General features: G+C 43.6%; 1 protein-coding gene across 1 annotated transcript in view; it reads right to left on the bottom strand.

Moving 5' to 3' along the window:
- Window positions 1-12,355, bottom strand: part of MSRB2 (methionine sulfoxide reductase B2) — a 34,522-nt gene that overhangs the window by 950 nt on the left and 21,217 nt on the right. Inside the window, exons 4-5 of the mRNA XM_010860061.1 lie at window positions 8,165-8,241; window positions 618-765 (exon numbers count right to left, since the gene is read on the bottom strand). Coding sequence (XP_010858363.1) covers window positions 618-765; window positions 8,165-8,241 — 225 coding nt within the window. The remainder of the gene's footprint in view (window positions 1-617; window positions 766-8,164; window positions 8,242-12,355) is intronic.

The following is a 12,355-nucleotide window of genomic DNA, read 5'->3' as shown; positions in this document are numbered from 1 at the left end:
AGATCCCACATGCCAAAACTAAGACCAGGGGCAGCCAAATAGATTAAAAAAAAAAAAAAGTACAGTTCCTGAGTGAGTGAATCTTGTAGCCAGTATATTATTATTGTTTTTTTCACTGAAGACAAGACTAAGCTACATTTATCTGCTTACAAAACCAGAACATTTGAGTACCCAAAGATATCAAGTTGAATCTGCTGTCTGGATTTAAGCCACTGTCTCCTGCCAGGCTCCCAGGAGAAATAAGCCCTGATGTCACCTTTGGTACTGCTCTGCTTATAGGTGACATGCTGCAGAGCTGGAAGGGGGCAGAGAGATGCCATCACCCTGGACCTTCCTGCCGCTCTCCCTGCACAACAGAATGTGAAGGGCCAGCTCCTTCTTTCAGACCCTCGCTCACTCCCACTCTGCAAGGCTAGAACCAGGCAAGGCTCCTTCTTTGGTCTGCAGTGCTGGGAGTGATGGGAGAGAGGAACTGGTAGCAGCCCAGGAGAAACCCAAAGTGCTTCCATGACAAAAGCGCTCCCGTCCATAACACCAGATGTGCAAGGACAAGTGAGCTCTCCACTGCACTCAGGAGGCACAGGGGAAAACAAAACACACAAAACAAAGACACCCACCTGCTTACAGACGACCTCTGTGCGAGCTAGTCCCAACGAGGTGTCCGCACGTCTCAGGATCCCCGTGTTACTCTCATCAGAGCCAGATGTCCCATGAGCCTCAGAGAACGAAGGCCATCCCGTGCCGGAGCAGAACTTCTTCTCAGAGCTGTGTTAGAAATCACGACACCTACAGCTGTGAAAACAGCTATGAACAAACATAGAGCACTGTGTGCCCCAACCCACGTCTCTACAGAGCAGAAATTGATTCCCTTCTTCTCTGCCACATCTCAAGGCCAGTTCTCTGAACCACAGGGGTCTGCCCACCACACCTCCACTATTCAAGATGCTGTCTCACCACGTCGAAGGTTTCTTGTTCCTTTGATGGTGAAGGCATCCCTCTCAAGCTTCAACAAGGACCACAAACACGAGGAGCTTTGTGAACTGCTCCACGTTAGGAAACAGATTAAATGCCCAAGTTTGAAACGTAGGGAAGGGGAAATTGAAATGAAACGAGTGGCCAAAGTGTTTAGCGTATCGCAGGTTCAGTGAATCAGAGAAACGTGAGAACTGATCAAACAGCCATGTCAGCCACAGGAACTTTTGATTATCTGAACACAGAGCCTGACTGCCTTTGGGGATTCAAGAGCTGCCTCTGCCACTTCTTAGCTGTGTGAAACCGGACGGGCTGCTTCCCTGTCCAAGTCACAGTGTTCTTACCTGTAACTTGGGGACAGTGACATCTACGTTATAGAGATGCTCTGAGGGCTTAGGGAGCTATGCAGTGGAGCACGTAGTGATTAATAAGCCTGGGCACCCAGACTCATCACTGCAGTGCAGTGGCCTTCCTGGGAAAGCCCCACAGGAATGAATGATGCTGGGGGTAGGGGGTGGGGAGAACAGAGGTGCCAACAAAAGGGGGAGGAGGGCAACAAGCAGATCTACTCATCAGAGACCCACTCTAAATACTTTGTTACATGAACTCCTTTTCTTTCTTTTTAAAAAAAATTTTGGCCACACTTTGCAGCATGTGGGATCCTAGTTTCCCTAAGTAGGGATTGAACCTGCGTCCCCTGCATTGGAAGCAGAGTCTCAACCGCTGGACCACCAGGGATGTCCCCAAAGATGAACTCCTTTACATCATGCTAGAAAAACAAGTTTCAGAAATTTAAATGGCAGGGGAATGGCTCTGTCTATCTGGGGGAGAGACAAGAAATGAATTGTAAAGTCTGCAAAACAAAAACTGAGTGAAAAGAGGGGCAAAGTGGCAAATAATCAAACCCCTAGACCACAAGCACAGACGGAAGCTCAGTTTAGAGCGCAAACCCAGCAGAACGAGTCTCGGGTAGGTCAGTGACTCAAACACTCCGGTCCTGGGACCCGATACTAAAAAATTATCAAGGATCTCTGAGAGCTTGGTTTACATGAGTTGTGCCTATAAGCAGTTAACAAATTAGAAATTATGAGTGAGAGTTTTAAAGACATTTATGCGTTGAATTATTTTTTAAAATAATAAATTCATTATAGGCTAACACAACCTATTGTTACAACAGACAATTCTGTTTTCCAAACTGAAACAAACATTTAGTGGGATGAGTTGCACTGTTTTGTGACTCTGCAAATCTCTTTTTAAAAAATTAATTTGTATTGGAGTGTCGTTGCTTTGCAGTGTTGTGTTAGTCTCTACTGTACAGCAAAATGAATCGGCCACACACATACAAACGTTCTTTCTGTTTTTGGATTTCCGTCCCATTTAGGTCACCACAGAGTACTGGATAAAGTCCCCTGTGCCGTACAGTAGGTTCTCACTGGTTATCTGTTTTACACATAGTATCAATAGTGTATATATATCAACCCCAGTCTCCCAATTCATCCCAACCCCCCTTTCCACTTTGGTATCCATATGTTTGATCTCTATGTCTGTCTCTATTTCTACTTTTTGCAAATCTCTTTAAGGTCTAGCCTTAAAAAAATGACAATTGAATCTCCAGATGTGCTCATGCATTCAATCTGCTGCAGCATTGTTTTGACTGAAGTGTAGGAAGAGGGTGTAGTCTCTTGGACGTGTGGGTGTGTGCTAAGTTGCTTCAGTCATGTCCGACTGTGCGACCCTATGGACTATAGCCTGCCAGGTTCCTCTGTCCACGGGACTCTCCAGGCATGAGTACTAGAGTGGGTTGCCATGCCCTTCTCCAGGGGATCTTCCCAACACAGAGATCGAACCCAGGTCTCCTGCGTTGCCAGCAGATTCTTTACCGTCTGAGCTACTAGGGAAGCCCCAGTCTCCTGGATACACAGAAAAGAAAGCACCTTGAAGAGCCCTGGAAAGATCCCAGAAACTCAGGTACAGCTCTGAGGTTGACTTCTGAGAGCCTGGGGTGTGAATCCGGGCTCTGGTATGTCTGTACGACCTTGGCAAGTTATTTAACCTCGTAAAGTCTCTGTTCCTTCGTCCACAGAATAGTAACAGCATTGTTACCTCACAGGGTTGCAGAGGATTGACCAAGATGCTTTCTTCATTTAGCGTTTTTACCATCATGTTGGACACATGGTACCTAAGTTAGTGGTTATGATTTTTAAAATATCATTATTATTATTAGTAACAGGTATCCATGAAATTTTTGCAGCTGTGGGTCCAATTAGAAGTGTCTGCACATTCAGACTGGGGCTTCCTAGGTGGCTCAGTGGTAAAGAATCTGCCTACCAATGCAGGAGATGTGGGTTCGAGCCCTGGGTCAGGAAGATCCCCTGGAGAAGGAAACAGCAACCACTCCAGTATTCTTGCCTGGAGAATCCTATGGACAGAGAAGCCTGGCAGGCTACAGTCCACAGGGTTGCAAAGAGTTGGATACAACTGAGCACATGTGCACACACCTATTCAGACTGGGTTCTCTGCAACCCCTTTTCTTTTCCAAGGGTTCAAAAATATTCATCTGAGCCACTTTGGTCCGGGGAAAAACATTTTAAATATCCTTTAATCATAGCTTTTCCATCCTCAACATTATATATAAACTAGTGATCATTAAAGCAAATCTGATAGAGAATTATGAATATAATAATTTTTTTAATGAATGACTCTAAGACTAATAAAAAGTCATTTAAAACGTTTTATGGGCAACAATAAACTTTTATTGATGCAATTAAAAGAATCTGGAGATTTTACCAGGTAATACGAGAGGCCCATAATATATCATTTAAGAGGGAAAACTTAAATATTAAGGGCAATTAGAAATTGCAATATATATATTTAAATGATTAGCAGATTGTAAGGCCTGCCCTTGAGAAACTAAAACCATTCTGGACCATCTTTACTCTTAAAGGGAGTAAAGATGTATATTATGTATACTCTTTAAGGGATTCCTTTTATTTAGTTTTGTTATATGTTTATTTGCTTTGTTTTTGTCATTGTTTCTAGAAACTCCATGGCCCCCAAACCAGCAGCAAGAGGCACTTGGTGATAACTGACAATCCTCATGGTAGAAGAATTCCCATTCATTTCAAGGAATCAGGAGCACAGAAAAGGTTAACAATACTACCTAGTTCCTACAACACGTGGGGTGCCAGGATATTCTGTAAAAAGGGAACTAACATCAGGCTCTCAGTTTCCTTCTATTCTAAAAAGATTTATGACCGTCAAAAGTGTGATCTCACAGTAGATTTTAATAAACACATCCAGAATTGTAGAGGAGGAAGGAAAGGGAATAGAGGAAGGGGTCGAAGTCACATAATTCCAAGGTTAATGAAGTGACAGTCTGGAGTCCAGTGCTCTTGACCTGGAAACCCTGAATCAAATGACTCTGAGTTGGAGAGTCAGCAGCTCCCCTGAACCATACTGGTTCAGCTCGAAGGGAAGTCTGCAGGCAGCAAGGAGCCCAGTGGCCAAGTGGCTGTGATCCCTCATCCACTTGATTTCTTAACTGTTTAGTTTTGGTTGATTTTTCACCTCCTTTTGACTGTGTGCGAGTATTTGAAGGGATGTTCATTTCTTCTATACCCCTGTTCTCTATTACTGAGGATGGAGACTGGGGACGGGAAGAGAGGGAAAATGAGAGGTCCAACAAGAATCCTGACAGTTATCTACCCTCTTGAATGGGAAGCACTGTCAGGAATATAGTCTTCATTTATAGATTCTCATTAATTAGAAGAGATTTCTTAGGAGTTCCTCATTATCAAAAACACTTTCATATATAAGGCCCTAAGAAGGCTCTGTCTGTAAGAATCTCATTGCTAACATCTATCTGGTGCTTGGCATGTGTCAGGCATTGCTCTGCTGCTTTCATGTGTATTAACGCATAACTCTGTTCCGTGAACTTCCTGATGTTCAAGCTGGTTTTAGAAAAGGCAGAGGAACCAGAGATCAAATTGCCAACATCCTCTGGATCATGGAAAAAGCGAGAGAGTTCCAGAAAAACGTCTATTTCTGCTTTATTGACTATGCCAAAGCCTTTGACTGTGTGGATCACAATCAACTGTGGAAAATTCTGAAAGAGATGGAAATACCAGACCACCTGATCTGCCTCTTGAGAAATTTGTATGCAGGTCAGGAAGCAACAGTTAGAACTGGACATGGAACAACAGACTGGTTCCAAATAGGGAAAGGATTACGTCAAGGCTGTATATTATCACCCTGTTTATTTAACTTATATGCAGAGTACATCATGAGAAACGCTGGACTGGAAGAAACACAAATACTGGAATCAAGATTGCCTGGAGAAATATCAATAACCTCAGATATGCAGATGACACCACCTTTATGGCAGAAAGTGAAGAGGAACTAAAAAGCCTCTTGATGAAAGTGAAAGTGGAGAGTGAAAAAGTTGGCTTAAAACTCAACATTCAGAAAATGAAGATCATGGCATCCAGTCCCACCACTTCATGGGAAATAGATGGGGAAACAGTGGAAACAGTGTCAGACTTTATTTTTCTGGGATCCAAAATCACTGCAGATGGTGACTGCAGCCATGAAATCAGAAGACGCTTACTCCTTGGAAGGAAAGTTATGACCAACCTAGATAGCATATTCAAAAGAGACATTACTTTGCCAACAAAGGTCTGTCTAGTCAAGGCTATGGTTTTTCCTGTGGTCATGTATGGATGTGAGAGTTGGACTGTGAAGAAGGCTGAGCGCTGAAGAATTGATGCTTTTGAACTGTGGTGTTGGAGAAGACTCTTGAGAGTCCCTTGGACTGCAAGGAGATCCAACCAGTCCATTCTGAAGGAGATCAGTCCTGGGATTTCTTGGGAAGGAATGATGCTAAAGCTGAAACTCCAGTACTTTGGCCACCTCATGCGAAGAGTTGACTCATTGGAAAAGACTCTGATGCTGGGAGGGATTGGGGGCAGGAGGAGAAGGGGACGACAGAGGATGAGATGGCTGGATGGCATCACTGACTTGATGGACGTGAGTCTGAGTGAACTCCGGGAGTTGGTGATGGACAGGGAGGCCTGGCGTGCTGCGATTCATGGGGTCGCAAAGAGTCGGATACGATTGAGCAACTGATCTGATCTGACCAGTTATTCCTCCCAATAGCTTTATGAGTTCAGGACTACTAACATGCTCATTTTACTGGTGGGGAAAGCAAGGCACAGAGGGGTTAAGAAAGTTGCCCAAGGTCACACAGCAATTAAGCCAGGATGCATATCTACAGACTTCACCACTCTACTACATTGTCTCTCTTATAAACAAATGCATCTTTAATAGCACAGAAGATTCTAGAACATAAAAGATTCTTATGAATATATTCTTATTTTTCTCAGACTAAGCTGCAGGAGGAAAAAAATAGAACAAACTCAAAAATCCTTAAGAAATGAAAATGGAAACTGCAGCTAAAACTAAATGATTAAAAAGAAACAAATAGGTTGGCAGATTGGCAGGTCAGTAAACTAGCCACTTGCTGAAAGGGCTTTTGGAGACCTTTTGGATGGTTTTATTAGTCTTGGCTGCCGTGAAGATGGTCACTCAACTTCCTTAATTTGGACTAGCATTGGTCTTTCAAGTTTAAATTACCTTAAATGAAATAAGATAAAAAATTCAGTGTTTTAGTCACATCAGCCACATTTCAGGTGTTCAATAGCCACACGTGATTAGTGGCCACCAAAGTGGATGGAGCAGATATAGAATATTTCCAGCACTGCAGAAAGTTCTACTGGACAGAGGTTTTTGCTCTGGTCTCTCCAGTCCCTCCCCTGCCCCAACACTCTGATTCCCCAACAGAGCCTGCGAGGTGCCCATGCTGGGCACTGGGTAGGAAGAAAGTGTCATCTTCACAGGTGCAGAAACTGGAACACCAATGAAGTCAAAACAACAAAAACTAAAATGGAGGAACATGTTCTCACAAGGATGATGGTCAAAAGCTAGAAACAGAACCTCTGGCTGCTTACTGCAGTCACAAAGCCATCTTTTATATGTTTACAACATGGTTGTTTGGCTAAAAGCAGGTTGGCCATCTCAAGTCCCACCCCTCCCCCTTTAAACAGAACCAAAGGTCAAACAGTAACTAGTGGTTCAGAAATCTGCATGCATTTTACCACTGCCAGCTCCCCCAGGCCATCTTCTCAGCCTGACTGCCATCTTTGCTGTTTCTTCACCAGCCACTGACAGAGTGAATGAATCCCGGCGAAGGCCTGCCCTTCTGTGAGCATGAGGGAAAATCAATCCTGATCGTTGCTCATCTTTGCAGGCAGGGTTTGGCTTTCCAAATTCAGCCCCCATTAGCAGCCAGCAGCCCAGGAAAGCCCAGTCTGCTGAAAACCCAGAGCACATAATGAAGCACGGCCTAATGGCAGATTCACAGACCTGGCTTGATTTATATTTTATTCTAAACCAATTTAGGGTTGATGCAAAAGAAATAAAAAACATCTTTGAACTTCTGAAAAATGGGACTTCAAAGATGTTTTCCTTTCTTCTTCATCGAATCTACTTTTTTTAGACTGTTTCCTGCATGTCTAAACAAAAAAGCCTTTGTTGAGAGATTTCAGATCCTGATTGACTTAAAAGAGGCTTTGAAATCAAGGGACAATTAAATTTACTTTTAGCTATATAGAAGAGGCATGGTATTCACTACTGTCAAGCACTGTGGGGAATCCATCCTCATAAAATTCTACATTTCCTAAATTAAATTATAAACCCATTTTTTCCCTGGGAGAGATATAGTTTTAATCACATGGGTCAAGCAAATACCATTATGGTTTAGATGTCTTTAAATACTTTCCCAGGGAAAAACTAATAGCTTTATCTTAAGGTGCCCACCAAGTTTTTTTTTTTTTTTTGGTTTGCTTTTTGCTATTCTTGCAGATACAGAAAGAAAGACTATAGGCTAACATGTTAATGCTATAAATAATAATAAGACAGGCAAGAATCTTAATGAACAGCCCTCCTTATAGTAACCAAGTTAATCAGGAATGAAAACCATGGGATGTATTAGGTTGGTCAAAAAGTTTGTAAGATCCTATGGAAAAACCCAAGTGAATTTTCTAGCCAATCCAATATTTATCCAAGGCCCCAAAAGACAGAGCGGTATGAATTTTGAGGCTCACTCTCCTTTGGTCCCTCTTGGTCTTTATCTCACCTGAAGAGCGGGCTGTCGCAACACACACAGTGATACATCCCTGGTTCCTTGTTATTCAGGTAGATCCCACTGAAAGGCTGAAAGTAAATGAGATATATCACTGTTCAGGTTTCTCATAACACCAGCAGGACATGATACAGCAGATCTAAATCCAAGATTAAGTTCTCCAATAAAGGAATTTTTGTACTAATTTCACAAAGTGCAAGTATCACTGGAGAGAAAATTACAACATGCCCAGTGGAGCAGTCTGCAGGCTTGTTTACGACTGGCCTTTATTGTGCCAAATATTCAAATTATGACCTTAATAATGCTTTGTATTTATATAGCACCTTTCATCCAAGAGCATCCAAGCCTGTGAAAAAGCAAGAGAATGGGCCTCTGGATTGTGTTAGATCTCGGCCTCCATTTCAAAAGTTAATACAACAGGAATCTAGTCCACTGACTAAAGCACTCTGAAATCTCCAATTAAAGACGGCGATAGATACATTAAAAAGCAAAGCTCAGTGAGATTGGGGTTATGCCTTTAATATGCTTCACGTGGTGTTTAGGGTACTTCATACTGAATAAATGCTAAATAACGAGCGAGATTCTCCCAGTGCCTAAATTACTACTTAGATGAAATTACCACATTAAATTGTGGCTTAAGGAGTTTGCAGGTTCCGAGAACAGCAGACTTCAATCAATGAGTGAGCCAAGACTACTATGTATTTTTTTAAATGTTATTTGGTAAACTGATCTCATTGTTTGGAACAAACAAAGACCATTTTTGCCCAATTCCATCTTCTCTATCAAAGAAATTTCAAGAAAGAGAAACTGTTGCATGAGCCTCCTGTGAAAATCCACAAGCAGTGCCTGGTGGCAGGCACTGTCCTACTCTTTGGAAGAGAAGCTGAACACGGGATGGGTCACTGAGTCCCAGAGCTGATTCAGGAAACAAGCGGCCCCTTCAGCCCTCTCTAGACAAATCCCCAGTCAAACGTTCACATTCCCATGGTCGGAGTAACAGCACATTTTCAGGGAGCAGCATAACAGTCAATTTCAAATTAACCTACTGAGCCCACCATCTGGGCACACTTGGATGTCTTCCCTCTCTAAAATCCCTAAACTTGGCTGCAGACATCTAACAGTGGTGAGCTGGTCTTTTTCTGGCCTGTCCCCTTGAAGGCTTGCACCTCACGCTGGCACAAAGGGTATCTGGGATGAAAAGGAAGTTTCGCCTCTCTCCCACCTGGGCTGAAGAGACAAACATGCCAAAGGGCTACCCAGATGTGAAGCTGATCTGGAAATGCCTACTTATGGGATCCGGACAGCATGCTAATATTCACAATATAATGTTTGTTATTGCAGGGACAGTTGGAGACAGGAAGTGACAGGGAACTGGTAACCACAGTAAGTTAAAAAATCAGGCATAAAAGGATCCTTTGCTGACATATTTTATGAAATGACATCTCTCCTCTGCCTCCTTGCCTGATTTCCTACTGTCTACCCTCTCACCCTTTCTCCTTAATTTTATACAAGTCCTGTCATATTATTTAGGGCCACACTCAGCTTCTATTTCATTCTCTCATTCCAGTATTACTTGAAAACCAAGTGTGTAGCCAATGCTGCACTGGGTACTAAGGTTGCAGAGATGGAAAAACAAAACAGAACTACACTAACCATGGTTCCTGCACCAGGAATTTGCTACCAAGTCGGGAAGAGATGTGAGCTGGCAGTGGTCACAGCATGTGACCGCAGTTCTGATGGGGAGGTTAGCAGCGAGTGGCGGGTACCACGAGTCCCTTTACTACTAGGGAAGTCTTCATGAAACCTTTCTGGACCAGGTCATATATGAGATGTCTGAGATCAGGGTTTTCTTTTTCTTTAACCTTTTATCATCATTATTTTTCATTGCATGGCTGACTAGTGTTTATTACAGGAAAATGCCAAGACACTAAAGTGAGTTTTGAAGGATGAGAAGGAGTTAATCAGATAAAGGAGTTAATCAGATAAAGAAATTTCAGACAGAGCAGCCTGGGCTGGGCTCACGTCACAGAACAGAGCAATGTGGAGGAGGAAGAAGAGGTTGCTGGATAGGCAGGGAGGGCCAGATCATAGCAGCTTTAATCAGACCATGCTTGTTGTTGTTCAGGCGCTCAGTCATGTCTGACTCTTTGCCATCCCATGGACTGCAGCACACCAGGCTGCTCTGTCCTTCACTATCTCCTGGAGTTTGCCCAAACTCATGTCCATTGAGTTGATGATGCTAAAGAGTTAAAGTGCCAGCTTACTGAAAATGGAAAGCCACTGGAAACTTTTAAACTGGGTGCACACACAATCAGAGCTGGTTTTTAGAAGGAACACTCAAAGGACAGTCAAACGGCCACCAGTTCAGGCCTGGATTTAACTATGGCAAGAATAGTGGAAATAACAAGATGAGGACGGATTTAAGAATTGTTTTGAAGAGAGAACTGAAATGAGTGACTGTACGGGGAGGTGGTCAGAGACAGAGACAAAAAGATACCCCTTCCCCGGTTTTCAAAATCTATCCTATGGACTAAATGTTCTGCACTGCCATGGGCTGTAGCCCACCAGGCTCCTCTGTCCATGGAATTTTCCAGGCAAGAATACTGGAGTGGGTTGCCATCTCCTCCTCCAGGGAATCTTCCTGATCCAGGGATTGAACCTGTGTCTCCTGCACTGCAGATGGATTCCTTACTGCTTTACCACAGAGAAGCCCCTAAATGTTTGTGTATCCCCTCCAAATTCATGTTTAAGCCCTAACCCCCAAGGTGATGGTATTGGAAGTGAGGCCTTTGGGAGGTGATTAGTTCATAAGGGTGGAGCCCTCAAGAGTGGGATTAGTGCCCTGGGAAGAAGAGACATGAGAGGGATGACCTCTTTCTCCCCAACGTCAGGACACGGCAAGAAGGTGACCATCTGCAAACCAAGAAGAGAGTCCTTATCAGAACCAAATTGTTTGGCACCTTGATCTCGGATTTCTCAGCCCCCAGAACTGTGAGCAACAAATGTTTGTTGTTTAAGCACCCTCGTCTGTGACATCCTGCTAGAGAAGCCCAAACTAAGACTATGTGCGCACCAACGCAGCCTTTCCCTTCTTTGATCTTGTTAATACTACACACCTGTTGGAAACGGATGATACACTTAAATGATTTGCAGGTTATTTCACAGAGAAATATTTACAAAGATGGGGACAGGGCCGATGGATACCAGCCAGGGAAGGTGAAGCATCTCTGGGCCAGTGACTGAGAACACACTGCCCTACTGGCCTGTGAGGCACAGAGTGGGCAGAACCCATGAGGCCAAAGCTGGAAGGGTGGGTTGCCTGCGGGGGTGGGGGATGGGGAGGCTGCAAGCTGCATGGGAGGAACACAGCCCCAATGGACCCTTGATGCCTGTTTTTCTACTGTGTCCTCTGATCTTGCTGGCATCTCCCAGGGGCCAAACTCAATCAGGAGTCAAGAGGGCAAGGGAGCTGCTTAGCCTTCCCAGAGCTCAGAGCAGAGTGAAGCACGTGGATGGCAGATCTGGAAGGCAAACAGTAATCTGCACAAAACCTAGCTTCTACTGACATTCGAGATGGGCTCCATAAAGGATAGAAATGGTATGGACCTAACAGAAGCAGAAGATATTAAGAAGAGGCGGCAAGAATACACAGAAGAACTGTACAAAAAAGATCTTCATGACCCAGGTAATCACGATGATGTGATCACTCACCTAGAGCCAGACATCCTGGAATGTGAAGTCAAGTGGGCCTTAGAAAGCATCACTACGAACAAAGCTAGTGGAGGTGATAGAATTCCAGTTGAGCTATTTCAAATCCTGAAAGATGATGCTGTGAAAGTGCTGCACTCAATATGCCAGCAACTTTGGAAAACTCAGCAGTGGCCACAGTACTGGAAAAGGTCAGTTTTCATTCCAATCCCAAAGAAAGGCAATGCCAAGGAATGCTCAAACTACCGCACAATTGCACTCATCTCACACGCCAGTAAAGTAATGCTCAAAATTCTCCAAGCCAGGCTTCAGCAATACGTGAACCATGAACTTCTAGATGTTCAAGCTGGTTTTAGAAAAGGCAGAGGAACCAGAGATCAAATTGCCAACATCTGCTGGATCATCAAAAAATCAAGAGAGTTCCAGAAAAACATCTATTTCTGCTTTATTGATTATGCCAAAGCCTTTGACTGTGTG

Source organism: Bison bison, unplaced genomic scaffold (genome assembly GCF_000754665.1).
Source record: "Bison bison bison isolate TAMUID 2011002044 unplaced genomic scaffold, Bison_UMD1.0 scf7180017864461, whole genome shotgun sequence".
NCBI classification, from domain to species: Eukaryota; Metazoa; Chordata; class Mammalia; order Artiodactyla; family Bovidae; genus Bison; species Bison bison.
This window is presented reverse-complemented; position numbering and strand designations above follow the sequence as displayed.